General features: G+C 33.7%; 2 protein-coding genes across 2 annotated transcripts; one reads left to right on the forward strand and one right to left on the reverse strand.

Annotated features, from left to right (window-relative positions):
- Window positions 1-1,131: 1,131 nt before the first annotated feature.
- Window positions 1,132-3,504, forward strand: LOC107922006 (proteasome subunit alpha type-1-A-like). The gene is made up of 2 exons (NM_001398437.1): window positions 1,132-1,580; window positions 2,907-3,504. The coding sequence occupies exons 1-2, from the start codon at window positions 1,230-1,232 to the stop codon at window positions 3,375-3,377; spliced, it is 822 nt and encodes a 273-aa protein (NP_001385366.1). The 5' UTR covers window positions 1,132-1,229; the 3' UTR covers window positions 3,378-3,504.
- Window positions 3,505-3,976: 472 nt separating this feature from the next.
- LOC107922007 (gamma carbonic anhydrase 1, mitochondrial) lies at window positions 3,977-7,580 on the reverse strand. The gene is made up of 5 exons (XM_016851827.2): window positions 7,214-7,580; window positions 6,658-6,801; window positions 5,098-5,223; window positions 4,848-4,999; window positions 3,977-4,524 (listed from the first exon to the last, which is right to left on the reverse strand). Exons 1-5 carry the CDS (start codon window positions 7,326-7,328, stop codon window positions 4,240-4,242), a joined length of 822 nt encoding a protein of 273 aa, XP_016707316.1. The 5' UTR covers window positions 7,329-7,580; the 3' UTR covers window positions 3,977-4,239.
- Between the last annotated feature and the right edge of the window lie 8,199 nt (window positions 7,581-15,779).

Below are 15,779 nucleotides of genomic sequence, written 5' to 3' on the forward strand. Positions count from 1 at the left end.
TTTTTTCTATTTTCTTTTTCTTTTTGTTGCTTATTTCTCTTTTTCGTTCGCTCGTCCTCTGTCGCCTGTTTGCTGTGTGTTTGTTGCGTTTGCTGCAGGTACGGCCGTACGAAGGCCAGCTGGAGGCTCGTGCGAGGGCAAAGGCTCGGAGGAGCACGTGGGTGACGGCGTCGGTGGCTGAAGAGGGAGCTAGAAACACTAGGGTTTCTATTTTTTGAAACGTAGTGGGCTATTGAGTGTTGGGCCTGAATCGGGTTTGTTGTATTAGGTCAGATTAGGTTTGGGCTTAATTGGGTTTGGGTTGTAACCGGGCTTAGGATTGTATTTTGGGTTAGGGTAGAGTTGGGTATTAGGAAATTTGGATTGGGCTATTTTGGGCCTGTTATTGTAAAAAAAACTGAACATTTTTTTTATTATATATATATTTAAATTTTGTTTTTAATATTTGGGCTCGGGCCGGGTAAAATTTGGGTACTACAATATTTTCCGTAAAATTTTTTACATGTAAAAAACGGACCCTAATTTTCAAATCTGCATCCGAAACAATCATATATTTTTATTAAATTAAAAATGATTCGATCAAAACCAAACCTTATCCAACACATCTCATTTTTAAATTTGAAATAATGATATTTTCACTAGATTAAAAAAAGATTGATTGAAAATATCCAATTTAATTTATATTAGAGATGTTTATGGGATAAATCAGGCGTGATTCCAAAAAAAAAAAATTTTAGACTCAAACCCAACTTTCCCTATCTAAATTCCAAAAAAAATTAATTTTAGACTCAAACCCAACTTTCCCTATCTAAATTCTCCATTTTACTAAGTAAAAAGTAATAAAAATATTTTTTTATTTAAACGAAATTATATAAATATTTAAATAAAATTATTTATATATTTTTAAACAATAAAATGGGCCGGATTGGCCCAAGGTTGAAAAACTAAATCCAAACCCGGACAAACACAGACTGGGCTGGCCGGCCCATGAAACCTCTAAAAGCTATCCTATATTGCAGCTTCATTAGGCCTATTGGCCCATTTTCTTGTCGAATGACCCAAATATTATTAGCATAGAACCAAAGCCATTAAAAGGGCTTTCGTTTTTCTCTCAATCTGTCTTGAAGAAGAGGAAAAACCCTCTTAAAATACCCAGAGAGAGTGTGTTGAAGCCAGTTTCTTTCAATCGAAGAAGAAAGCTAGCAATTAAGACGGTGGCGTAGAGGAAAATGTTCAGGAACCAGTACGATACAGACGTTACCACATGGAGTCCTGCGGGGCGGTTGTTCCAAGTGGAATACGCGATGGAAGCTGTGAAGCAAGGTTCAGCCGCGATCGGACTTCGATCTAAGACCCATGTAGTTTTGGGTTGCGTCAACAAGGCTAACTCCGAGTTGTCTTCTCACCAGAAAAAGATTTTCAAAGTCGACGACCACATCGGCGTTGCCATCGCCGGTCTCACCGCTGACGGCCGCGTCCTTTCTCGGTATATGAGAAACGAGTGTATTAACTACAACTTCACGTATGAATCGCCACTTCCTGTTGGCAGACTTGTCGTCCAACTTGCCGATAAAGCTCAGGTCTTTCATTTCTTGAAATCCTAAATCTTTGAACTTTTTTCTTTAAAAAAAGGGAAATGGCCTTTATTTTGAGTGTAGTTAAACTGATGGGTAATGTTGATATTTGGGTTTTCTTTGAGAAATTGAAAGTCGAAACCCTAATTAGTGGGTTTCTACCGAAGCATTTTAGTAAATAGAAGTGCAAAATTAACCATAAAATGGTTATTGACTCACAGTTAAGCGCGGCTTCCGTGTAGGAAACATTAATGGATCAAGTAATGTAGAAATAGAACTGCCCATTTGCATTACTGCTGAACTGATCAATGATTGAATTAATAGCCGAAGTTCTATCTAGAATAGAGGAAAATGAAACGGATAATGCGGATTAGTATGATACAAACAGACAGAAGGGTATAACTGAGGGGATCTCTTTCTTACTGATTATGTATTCAATTGGTGAGTTAGCTTTACTTGCAAGTTATGGATGAGGGTTTAACTGTAATTGGCATCAAGTGGCTTGGTCTGGTAATGATATTGTATTTGCGATTTGTTTCTGACCAAAAACTTCAGGGCATAAAGCAGGCAATAGACTATTCCATAGAAAGGCTGATTTGAAAAGATTGTGGGAGGTGAGTGTATTCCAGTTATTGTTTTATTACCTTGTTAGGCTTCTGTTAATTGAAGGATGAGAGTATAATAGGATTGAAGCTCAATTGTAGTTTGAATGGGCTTAATGGTTTCTTTGCATACAACTCGGAGAGCTTGGCATGCCTTTGTGTGCTCGGTTTTAGCTGTTCTGGTGTTAAGTGATTGAGTAGCAGTTTTCTGACTTTTTCATGATTACTTGATCTGTTCATTTGTTGATGCAAGAAGTGAGGCTGAATGATAAGTCTTTGAGGTTGGTTATAGTGAGTAACCGTAAATTGTGATAGATGATCTATGTTTTCATATGGCTCTTTGGTTAACATAAAAACTGTGGAAGCCCTCTGATGTTTATCTTTTTGCTTCGTCTCCTTACTGTTATTCTGTGCTTGCCATTTCAATTCACTGCTAAATTTTGTATATTACTCAACTGTATCTTAATTCAATTGCATATTTGGAGCTCTGACATTGTTTGTAATAATCTTGGAATCTAACATGATTTTTGATAGTTATTATCTTATTAATGTAGTGAGTTCACTTTTTCTTCTGATAATTTTGTTTTGGGGTGTTTACTTTTAACCCCATTAAATGAAATATAGTTGATGCCAAAGATGGCAATTTCTTGCGGAACACCAAACCTAATAACATAATAGTGTTATTTGTTTGTGCAATTGAAATGGGGGACATGCTTGTGTTTGGTTGCAGGTCTGCACCCAACGCTCTTGGAAACGACCTTATGGGGTTGGCCTGTTGGTGGCTGGCTTGGATGAATCTGGGGCTCATCTCTACTACAACTGTCCGAGTGGAAATTACTTTGAGTACCAGGCTTTTGCCATTGGGTCCCGCTCACAAGCTGCAAAGACGTACTTGGAGCGGAGGTTTGAGAACTTCGCAGATTCCTCTCGAGACGATCTGGTCAAAGATGCTCTTATGGCTATAAGGGAAACCCTGCAAGGAGAAACTCTAAAAAGCTCTATATGTACAGTTGCTGTGGTAGGGGTTGGAGAGCCATTCCATATTTTGGATCAGGAAACTGTACAACAAATGATCAATGCCTTTGAGATCGTGGGAGAGCAAGAAGGACCAGCTGCTGAACCTGATGCTGCTGCAGGACAAGAGGCTGCAGCTGAGCAGGGTGGTTCTACTGACGAAGGCGTGGCCCCAATGGATATTTAAGGATACCGGCATTGGGGCCCATCTCATGTTTAGATAAGGTTTTCTAGCGTGTTTTTGCGGATTTGAGTTAGTCACTGGTAGACATTATTGTGTTGGATATTTCCTTTCTTTTGCAAACTATGTTTTTACAATTGCTGCAAGCATGCACATGCTAGCCTGACCCAAAACTTAAAACTAAATTTACAGTTATACCCAAGATACAGTCATTCAAGTTGTCAACTTATTTTGGGTGTTAGTACAAATTTGATGCAGGCATCAGGGTTTGTGACTGACCCAAACTTTGCATCAGTGGCAGAAAAACGCTCGCAAACATATATATAGACTTTTATATTTGAAAGTATTCAACAATTTATAAATATGTATATAATTTTTTATAAGATTAACAGTAATACAAACATATATGAATTATGCAATAAATTGTCATTTATTCATTAACTAACGCATGCACAATCCCTTGCTTTAAAAGAGCAACCTAATATTCAGCATTGTTTATTACTATTACAAGAAGTACTAGGCCTTTGACCACAAAGAGAAGTACTACGTCTAAGCACAGCAAAGCCAGTCGCCTGCTTTATACTGATACACGAGGAGAAGGGCAATTATAAGTAGAAAACAAGCATCTTAGGTACATGGAACATTAGACATCAAATTACATCTCTCCGGTCATGAACTGCGACTCTCAGTAACCATACAAACAGTAGAGTTTTATACCATGGTTCTATCCTAAAACATGTCCGGTATTATTTGGAAAAGAAAAATCATCCCTCTGCCATGTACTTGAACATAACAACAAATTTTTCTTGATGCCAAATCTCAAGACTTTTGGAGCAAATAAAAAAGCAACTAATAAATAAAAAAAAGATCATTTTTCAGAGGACTTTTGCTCTTTATCTGGTAGGACATTGTCTGGAAGAATTAGTTCTGGTGGAGTTTCACGGACAATGCCCAGCATTGAGTCATACTCTTCATCCCTCTTCGCAAACTTCTTGCGAAGAACTTTCTCAAATTCAATTTCATCAAAGGGTTTTGCATTCTCAGCAGCATGTACCTGTGCAAGGTTGGTATAATTGGTGGCTGACTGGGAAATAAACGCTATCTCTTCTTCAGTTAGCTTCCTCAGGAATTTAGCTGGATTGCCTCCCCACACCTGTCAACCAAAGAAGATCGAACACCTCATCATCTAAAGTACAGGTACATTTTTACAGCATTGTATGACTTAAAATATTAATATGAGCAGTAGAACTGTCCCTGTATTATAATTGTTACCAACAGGTGTCATAACACCTGTTTTATCTTTATCATCTGAACATATATGTATATGTTTTCTAACTTCTAATGCATGTTTCTGGTTATTTTTTTATTCATAAATGCTACAACAAGAAACAAAGGTGACTCTGATTAACAGATAAATCAACAAGTTCATCAAATATTTTTGAAAACATGACCAGAAGACCATGGAGTTTGTGGTACCTCCCCAGCAGGGATCCTTGTATTCTGTCTCACAAGGGCTCCAGCAGCAACCATAGCATGTTTTTCCACAACTACACCATCAAGAAGTGTGGCTCCCATGCCAACAAATGCTTCATCCTCAACGGTACAGCCATGTAAAACAGCACTATGACCTGATCATTTCAAAGTTTCAATCATACCTTATTGATGGAAGAAACTTTTTTATCAGGTTAATTCACATGAAATGTATGGCCAATGCCACTTTACTTACCTACAGTAACATTGTTTCCAATGTTAGTTGGTAGCACTTTCCCACTTAGATTAGATTTTGCAACATGCACAAGGGAGTTGTCTTGTATATTAGTTCCAGATCCAACACTAATGCTGTTGACATCCCCTGTTCAAAGCAGGACAAGGATGATAATCAGGAAAATCTAGTAAAAATAATGTCAAAGAAATAACCCTAATATCTCTCCGAACAAATTCACAAGGGTCAAGAAAATTATAACTTCCTCTACACGGGGTGGTTAAAAGATAGTGGGGTAGGGTGTGATCTCAGAAACCTTCCTCTTCGAGAGATATAGTAGTGAAGAGTCAAATGTACTACCATTCAATAAAGACGTATTATTCAGGAATGATTCCCTAACCCAACTTTGTAGAAAGGCATTGCTATGTGGTATGTGGCTGCACAAATTCATTTTCAACTTTCTTATTAGAATAATAAGGAACTGCAGTCACACATGGTACATACACTAAATATACCAGGGATTTCATTTTGAGGGAAGAAAATAATTGTCCGAAATATCTTCTTAACCCAAAATTTTATCTCCTTGATAGGAGAAGAATGATAAATACTAGTAAAAATGAACCTGCTCTACAGGAGAATAAGTCTGCCATCTTATGCATTGTGGTTGTATTTAAGGTTTTAAGAAGCATGTGGAGTTGAGGACATGAACCAGGTGGGGAACAAGGTATATTATACAAGTTGCAAGCGCTCGCTTGTGTGAATGAATGATTATTTAGGATGGCTAAAATGTTAAATGAAATAGTAAGACGTACCAGGAAGACAATACCATACAAGATAAATAGAAAATAAAATTAAAAGAACTGATAATTTAAAGTTGAAACCAATAGTTAAATTTACAAACAACATTCCTGTAAATTAATTGTTAAAAGTTGAGACAAGTAATATCCTCACTAGGACTAGCTACATTTCTCTAGACCAATTGTGATAAACCCAGACATGTAGTAAATTTAAACTCATTCAGAATATGTGCAGAAATAATCAACTTAAGTCTACTATCTTTATTCACATAGTTTTCAAATTAAAGCACACTAAACATAAGCCAATAGTATTACCATTAATAATGTCTATTTGTTTCTCAAGTCACCATCTAAAAGTTAATTAGTATAACCCTAAAACTTCATATGCTAAGTTGGATATATAGTCCATCCTTAAATAATTTCTTTTTCTTTTTTTTTGGTCGAAACCAGGTTGTCCACTGCCAATAGCAGTGACTAATCCCCTCGCCGCGAGTGCTCTCCAAAGAGGTAAATGGCTGGCCGTGAAATGTGCTCCATTCCCCTGGGCAAGGACCAACCCCCCGACCTCATGATTAAGGGATGAGGCGAGCAACCACCACACAACACTTCTTTGGTGTGAGAAAGTTGCAAAGTTGGAAGTACATGCAGCTAATAGGGACGTAGGCATATGGTTTGCCTTTATTAGACTTATGTTGCTAATAGTTTTTGTTCTTAATCAATTGAAAAAAAAAAAAAGACTATTGCCGTCAAACAAAAACCAAATTGAGTATATAAGCAAGTATCTTACCCCTTAAAACACATCCATACCAAATAGAAGATCCTCTTCCCACCTGAACATCGCCAATGACAGATGCGCTAGGGGCTACGAATGCATCCTTGTCCACCAGAGGAGATTTATCAAATACGTTCATCAGAGTCCGATGCCTAGAAACTATGAATAAAAATAAAAAGAAAACATGAATGCATTCGGATAATGAAAAAGAAAAAAACTAAAGCGACAAAAGCAAAATCCTATCTTTGAACACACAAAAAAAAAAGGTAAAACGAAGCCGAATTACCTCAGAAATCAGAAAGGCAAATAACCAATTAACCAGTACAATTGGCTAAATTAGGAGGGGAAAAAACCCTAAGTTTATAATCATAACTGTGCTTGTAATTTTATACAGAGGCAGTCTAATTGTTTAATAATAACATCAAAGAAAATGTAAGCTAGAAAATGAGAAGACATAAAAAGTATATTTCATATTTGAAATTAGCTGAAAACCCCCAAAGACTGAATCCATATTTGAGATTGGAATCAGCTTAGGAATAGAAGTTGAAGATTGAAATGAAATAAAACTCACGTTGCTCCTGGAAAAAATAGTTGCCTTGTAGGCGGCAACCAAGGCGATCGAGAGCCTGACCGGTCTCCCGAATCCAGAATCCGACAGTGTATATTGCTTTTCCAAGGCTTCCCATCTTCAGCTTTGATCGGTGATTGCGCAGAGGGCGAGTGACTAGGAAACAAAGCTCGAAGTGCTGAGAAGGGAAATAATGCTCTCAGACCTCTCTTAGTTTAGTGGTAGACTGGTAGGGTTGAATCTTCTGGGCCTAACTCAACTTCTCTCAACTCAGTCTGAGTCTGTTGTATTGAGTTGAGTTGTCTTGGACTCTTCTTGAGTGATAGCCCAATAATAATATAGGTGTTTGGATTAAAGTTAGTAAATGATTAATCTCGGAACTTTGTTTAATTGATTTATGGGTAAATTACATCACAGGTCATCCAACTATGAGTCATTTTCTTTTTTGTCACCTAACTATGAATTTTTAAAATTGGTCACCTAGCTATGGATTTGTTTCTTTTTTGGTCACCCAACTAATCATTTTGTCTATTTTCATTAATTGCGCCGATGGAAAGGTCACGTGGTAGTTAAAAAATTGGTATAATATTAAATTTAACCTTTAATTTTACCTATTATATCGATTTATTCATAATTTTAAAAATTAACACTCAAAATTTATAAATGGTTTCAATTTGGTCGTATTTCTAAAAAATTTAAAAATTTATAAAAATACATAAATATTTTTTAAAATATAATAACTTATTTAAATTTATATTAAATAAAATAATTATATTAATATTAAATTTAAAAAAAAAAACCCTCCTCTCTTCCCCCCACCGTCCCTCCCCTGGCGTCCCTCTCCCTCTCCTTCTCTGTTGTTGTTGCTGCTGAAATTGCAACAAGTCTCGTAACTGTAAAACCAAGTGGTGAAAGGTACAAGTGCAACACCCGCTACCCCTACGCTCTGTCCCCCAAAGTAGAGCTTCTCCCCCAGCTCTCCTTCCAGGGTCTTCAAGCATTGCATTAACTCCTCCTTTGCTTCCTCTTGGTCTTCTTCTCCCATCCATATTCTCTTCCCAATGCCATATATCTATCGTATTTGCATATGCATGGAATTATTCAGCATTTATGTTCAAACCAGACGAAATATAAAAATGATTACTATACTATGCACTGGCAATGGAATAAAAAATATTAAACACTCATCTTTTTTATCAATATAATCGGAACAAAAGAAGGCTTCTGAACGTTGGTAAGGGTAGAAGGAAGCAAAGGTGATTTGTGATTCCAAAGTTGGACCATGTATTGGAGGATGGTGAGATGGGTTTCCCATTATGAATGAGAACAGAGATCTTTTTGTGGTTGGGTTCATTTCAAGGAGTAGAGGCTCAAGTTGTTTCATAACGGTAGGAGAGAGGGGTGGGGAAGGGGAGGGTTTTATTATTTACTATTAATATAATTGTTTTTATTTAATATTAGTATAAAATTTAAATTTATTATTATATTTTTAAAAATATTTATGTATTTTTATATATTTCTTTATTTTTTTAGAATTAGGATTAAATTGAAACATTTCTAAATTTTGAGGGTTAATTTTTAAAATTATGACTAAATCGATATAATATGTAAAAGTTGAGGTCTAAAATTATTATTATACCAATTTTTCAACTGCCACTTCATCCTCCCGTTAGTGCATTTAACAGAAATGGACCCAAAAAAAATATCAATCACGATTAGTTTGGTGACCAGTTTAAAAAAATCATAGTTAGGTGACAAAAAAAAAACAAATCTATAGTTGGATGACTAATTTAAAAAATTTATAGTTAGGTGATAAAAAAATGACCCATAATTGGGTGACCTGTGATGTACTTCACCCATAAATTAATTAAACAAAGTTCCAAGATAAATAAGTCAACGAATTTAGATTTTTTTTTTAAGTATTAATTGGGGTAAAAGAAATTTATAATTAAAGTGAAAAGGCAGTAGAAACTAAATAATGCATTAAAAAAAGTATCAAATTGTACTTGTTTATCACATTGCCAAGAATTCTACTTTTTTTTCTTGATAATGTTAACTAATTTGTTATTGTAATATTGAAATTAATTAAATTAATCTCCTAAATTTTAAAATTATATTTCATGTTTCCATATTAATCTTAATGAAATCAACTTGGTAACTTATATTTAATAATTGTCTACAAAGCTTAAATTACTTTTGATTATATAATCTCAAATATTTCATACTAAACTTAAAATAAAGTTATTACAATTAATTAAATTAATTGCTTGTTCTTCCTTTGTGTAAAGAATGTAAAATTTATTAGATTTAGATATTATGCAAACAAATCTCTAATATTGCATAAACATTGATTTTAAGGCCTTTAGAATAATCTATAAGTTTAAGAGATACTTGACGTGGAATTAGACTTCGCCATTAACCTTGACAAAGAAAAACATGAAGAACACCTGATAAATTGATTTCTCTCTCTTGGCCTATTCCCTTAATTATACAAACCCTAAGTGATGGTATAATAATCAACTTTTAATCCCATACGTCTATCAAGTAACCGAATGGATAGATAGAGTTCAACTTCTATTCAAAGTAAAACTCTTATCTTCTTTAAATTGGGCCACACTATTTTAGACTTAATTGGATCTACAAAATTAGGCTAAAATCTTACATTCTCCCAGTTGGCCCAATGAGGTAAAATATAAACCCTAATAGAATAAACATTGAGCGTGCATAAAAATAACACTCATTATAATTACCACATTATAGTAAATTGCAAATGTGAGTTATGACGGTTGTATATAGCTTAAGTCACATGCTTCCTTCTATATACTACAATATTACAACTCAATATAATAAGTCTTTAAGTAACTATAAAGCTTTTCTTGTTTTAAATGATTTCAAAAACTATGTGCACATAATCATTATAACAAGAAATATGTCCATTTTATTTCAAAGACATCATAATTGAGCTTAAAGTGTCAAAACATCATAAAATTTCATTCATCAACACAACCAAGACCCATTCTATGTACATGTTCTTTAAATATCTTTGGTTGTAAGCCTTTAGTTAATGAATCAATAATCATAAGATCAGTTCTAATATGCTCTATAGACACTATTTGTTTTTGAACTTTCTCCTTAATGGCAAAATATTTTTTTTGGTGTAAAATGGCAAAATATTTTAATTTCATATGTTTTTCACATTTGGAATATTTGTCATTTTTGGAGAAAAATATTGTTGTGGAATTATCACATTAAACTTTCAGTGGCTTGGTGATAGTATCAATTACCCCAAATCCTGAAATAAAGTTCCACAACTATAATGCGTGAATAGTAGCCTCAAAACATGCTACAAGCTCTACTTTCATCATAGATGATACAATGACAAATTGTTTAGCACTTTTCCATGACATGGCTCCTTTAGCAAGTAAAAATAAATAGCCAAGACATCTAACAAAATTTGAATTCAAGTATCGAATCACTTTCAATTGAGTAGATCTCTTATACATGAGCATGTAATTCTTTATCCATTGTAGGTACCGTAAAACTTTCTTTGCAGCTTTCCAATAATCAATTCTAGGATTACTTCGATATCTGCCAAGCATCCCAACTGCAAAGCTAATGTTGAGTCTTCTACAGGTCTAATCATACATTAAACTACCCACAACAAAAGCATAAGGAATTGATTCCATTCCCTTTCGTTCTATATCATTCTTTGGACACAGTATGAGACTAAATTTGTACATTTTTGTATATGAATAATTCATGCTGAACAACTACACATATTAAGTCTCTAATAAAACTCTTTCGATATAGTTTTTATGAGACAATCCTAACAATCCTTATGATCTATCACGGAATATTTCAATTCTTATCACATGGGACGTTTCTCCCATTTCTTTCATTTCAAATTTATTCGAGAGAAAAACTTTTATCTCACGCAATATACCAAAATCATTTACGCAAGCAAAATATCATCAACATATAGAGCCAAGAAAATAAATTTGTTTCCACTAATCTTTTGGTATATAAACTGATGAACGATGCTTTCTTGAAAACCGAAAGGTTTTATGGTATCATTAAAATTGATGTACCATTTTTGTGAAGTTTGTTTGAGTCTATATATTGACTTCTTAAGTTTACACACCATATGACATTTTCCTTCAACTATAAAACCTTCAGGTTGGTTCATATAAACTTCTTCCTTAATATTTCCGTTTAGAAAGGTTGTTTTCACACCCATTTGGTGTAACTCTAAATCGTAATAAGCTACCAATGTCACAATAATTCTTAAGGAATCTTTCTTAGAGACTAGTGAGAAAGTCTCTTTATAATCAATACTATCTTTCTGAGTGTAACCTTTGACAACAAGTTTAGCTTTATATTGTTAGATATTGCCATTTGAGTCACATCTAGTTTAAAAAACCATTTACATCCAACTCGTTTTGAACCTTTTTAAAATTTGACAATGTCCCAGACTTTGTTTTGTTCCATAGATTTTATCTCGTCTTTCATGACACTTAACCATTTATCAAACTCATCAATATTTATGGATTTTGAAAATGAAACTAGATCTTTATTGATTCCAATATCAAAATCTGATCATTGCAAATAAATCACATAATCATCAGGAATAGTTGATTTTCTCTCTTTTAAAATCTTCTTAATGACATTATTTATGGTCCATTTTTATTAGACCTTTGTGAGTTAGCTTCTTCTATGGTTGTTTCATCATTTAAATGTTGTTCAACATTACTAGGGCATTCATTAATTGTTGGAACAACATTTGTGGATAAAGGAACATTTTTAGGTGTAGGAAATTCTACTCTAATTTCTTTTATATTCATAACTTGCTTTCAAACACTCCTACTAACTTCACCATTTTCAAGGAATCTAGCATTACTAATCTCTATGTTTCATACTATTATTTGGCACATAAAACCTATATCCTTTATATTTCTCTAAATAACCAATAAAATATCCACTTTTCGTACAAAAATCTAATTTTCTTTCATGTGGATTATATATTCTTGCTTTCGCTTGGCAACCTCAAACATGTAGGTGCCTTAGGTTAGGTTTCCTTTCAGTCCACAACTCAAAATGAGTTTTTAGAACTACCTTACTAGGAACCTTATTTAATAAATATACAATAGTTTTGAGTGTATGCATCCACAATGGTATAGGTAATGAGGAGTTACTTATCATACTCCTAACCATATCCAATAAAGTCCGATTACGCCTTCTACAACACCATTTTGTTGAGGTGTGCCTAACATAGTATACTGTGCACATATGCTAGCACTTTCAAGGAATTTAGCAAATGGACTTCAACATTGTCCTAATTTAGTAAAATTTCCATAAAATTCACCACCTCTATGAAATCTTAATATTTTCATTTTTCTATCTGATTGCCTTTCAACCTTATTAACGTATATCTCAAGGGCATTTACTAATTGATATTTTTCATCAAGAAAAAAGATGTAACAATACCATGAAAAATAATCAATAAAGGTGATAAAATATTTTTCTCCACTAAAAGATCGAACATCAAAAGGTCTACATATATCAGTGTGTATTATCTCAAAAAGCTATGTACTTTTTATGGTGCCCTTCTTAGTTTGTTTGGTTTGTTTTCCCTTAATGAAATCCACACATACACCAAAATTATCAAAATCTAGATTCGAGGTAGAATCTCATTCTTTACTAATCTTTCTTTGGATCCATTACTCAAATGTTTATGCCACAAGTAAGCAAAATATTCATTTAGCATAATAGGCTTAATTCCAACATTGATATGATCAACAAGTAAGGATTCCACAAAGATATTATCAAGTTTCAATTAATATAAACCATCAATAAGGATTTTTAAACCTAAAAAAATCATTTTAAATAAATTAAAACAATCATGTCCAAACTTAGCATTAAACCTAGAAACATCAAGTTTTGAAAAGGATATAAGGTCTTTAGAAACTGAAGGTACATAAAGAGTTTGAAATAAGTATAAGTGATAACCAGTACTCAAGACCAAATGATAAGTCCTTATACATTCAATTGAAGCCTTCATACGGTTACCCATATATATAGGAAATCTTTAGTTGGGTTTGTGATTTGGATCAAAAGGAATCCTTGCATCATGTTGGATACATGAGTAGTAGCACCAAAATTAAACCACCAAGCTTCGAAACATACAGAAACATAAAATTTTCCTTTCTTTTCAAACTAAGCTTTATGTTTTCGGCAATCTTTCTGATAGTGTCCTTTTTTCTTACAAAAGTGACACTTATTTTCCATTCGTTTCTTTTTCTCGCCATTAGAAATATTAATAGGCAAATTTTTCTTTTTCTTAAACTTGTTGGTTTTTGCCTTAAGTTCTTTGTCAGCTCCTTAACCCATAAGGTGGATGGAATTACTTCCTTGACTTTTTAATCTTGCTTCCTCCTAAATGAGATTATTGGTCAATTCATTAACATCCCACTTGTCTTTAATAATTTTATAGTTAATTTGAAATGACTCATAATTCGAAAGTAGTGAGTTCAATATGACCTGCACTAAAAAAGAGTCATCTGCTATCATCCCCAAGGTCTTTATTCTTACTGTAATATTAGACATCACGATGATATGTTCTTGCATTCCTCTCTCGATGTTGGAAAAAATTCAGTTTGAAAATGGTTTCTTGAACAGCGGAAAATAAAAATTTTGAAAATCAGGCTGATTTGTGATGTTTATAGCAATAAATTCTTTACCGAAATTGCACCTATGTGTTCGATTGGACGGATCCTTATCGTTCTCGGTTTTCAACCAACGGTCTTCTCCACTTTTCTTATACCACGAACTACTTTGAGGGTGGGATTAAACAATTTGAATCAAACGCAGAACTTGAAATAGTTTTCTTTACTTTTAGTGTGAAAGCAAAATCTCTTCTTAATAGAAACCGATAAAATTGGTATTCTAGAAAATTAATTTAATACTTAGAGAATAAACTCTCACTATTTTCGTACAGAGTAATAGTATTTTAAGGTTGTATATCTATCCCTACCGATGCTATCTATTTATAGGTAGAACAAGTAAAACCCTTGTTGAATTGAAGAAATCTATTTCAAATAGAAAAATGAACTATAGTCTAACTAGATGTAACGCCCCAAAATTTCTAATTTCGTTATTGTGAAAATATGACACAAATATATGTCTGCTTCAGTGGTTAAGTGTTCTGGGTGTGTGTATGAGGTCCCAAGTTCAAGCCTTGACTTGGGCAAATTTTGGTATTTTTATGAAGAAAACCTTATCTCTGGTCAGTATGCTTATAGTTAAAAGTTGATAAAAATATATCAGAATTGGCTTGCTACTTTGGTGACTAAGGTGTGTGTTGGCGGGTGGGAGGTCTTGAGTTTAAGTCCCGGAACGAGCAAGGGAATTATTTTTTGTTGCTTGGCCATGTGGCGTGGTGGAGTCCTAGTCAAATTGAAATTTTGAGTAGTGGAGTTGTTGTGGGTTGTTAGGGAGAGAATTAAGGAGATGAGTTGCCAGCTTTTTAGGTATTATCTTTTTCTTTAGTTTTTTTTTCAAATTTCGGACTCTTTTCCACCTTTCTGACATTTTCTCTCTTCTCCTCCACTCAAAATTTTTGGTTTTCCTTTTTTTTTCTGAATAATAAATCCTTGCTGTTGAATTTCTTTTGAATTCCCTTTCCATTTTTATTGTCTTTCTTTATCTTTTCCCTTTTGTGCAAACGTGTAATTGTGTTGTACAGTAAGTTTTTATTATTTTAAACTCGAATTTTAATCTGGATAAGGGATTAAGGGGGTGTTTTGTTCATTGTTTAGGAGTCGATCGTAAGGCTGGAATTAACATTCATCGATTTGACTCGAAGTGGTGATCGGTTGGTAAGCGTATAAGGTATGCGTTTTCTTGTATTGTTTGGGCGAGTGGTTTTGGCTTTGAATTTGTTCTTAACTTTGTTGAACTCTTCATTAATGAGACATGTTTATTTTTACAACAGCGAATCGTTTCGGTTGCTATCTCCCTCGTGTTGAGTAGCGGTGGAATTGTGCGAAGTTAGAAGGTTTTTGGTGATCTCAAGATTGCGTAAGCAGCGAAAATGATACAGGTGTGTACCCGAAATACAAAAAATGGGATTTGATGAAAAGCTAAAATTACTTGTTTTCGAGAAATAAGAGATATAAGAGAAAATGATGCAAAAAAATTGTAGAGAAAGGAAATAACGGTGTTATAATCTTGGAAATCAACATTCTACATTAAAATAGTTTCAGACAGCAACAGTAGTCTAACTTTGAAAAATTATCTAAAATAGTGAAAATTGAGTTAGAGGTTGAATAAATTATGAAATTAAATTTTGTTGAGTCTATTTTTTCATGGAAGAAACAACGTAAACAATAAAATTGTAAGTTATGAGATATAATGAATTTTGTGAGACAAGGTCAGAATGGTTTCGGGTTCCCCTATTTTGAATTTGGAAAATCATCAAAAATTGTAAAAAAAATAATTAGGGACTTAAATTTATACGTTTAAATCCTTAATGAGTCTAGTGTCAAGAGAAACAAATGGAACGATCAGTCAA

Source organism: Gossypium hirsutum, chromosome D01, assembly GCF_007990345.1.
Source record: "Gossypium hirsutum isolate 1008001.06 chromosome D01, Gossypium_hirsutum_v2.1, whole genome shotgun sequence".
Classification (NCBI taxonomy): domain Eukaryota; kingdom Viridiplantae; phylum Streptophyta; class Magnoliopsida; order Malvales; family Malvaceae; genus Gossypium; species Gossypium hirsutum.

Coding starts and splice junctions, on each gene's coding strand:
- LOC107922006 (NM_001398437.1), top strand. CDS start 1,230: ATGTTCAGGAACCAGTACGATACAGACGTTACCACATGGAGTCCTGCG. Junction 1,581..2,906: donor AACTTGCCGATAAAGCTCAG/GTCTTTCATTTC, acceptor GTTTGGTTGCAG/GTCTGCACCCAACGCTCTTG.
- LOC107922007 (XM_016851827.2), bottom strand. CDS start 7,328: ATGGGAAGCCTTGGAAAAGCAATATACACTGTCGGATTCTGGATTCGG. Junction 5,000..5,097: donor TGGAAACAATGTTACTGTAG/GTAAGTAAAGTG, acceptor TGAAATGATCAG/GTCATAGTGCTGTTTTACAT. Junction 4,525..4,847: donor CAAGGATCCCTGCTGGGGAG/GTACCACAAACT, acceptor TTTGGTTGACAG/GTGTGGGGAGGCAATCCAGC.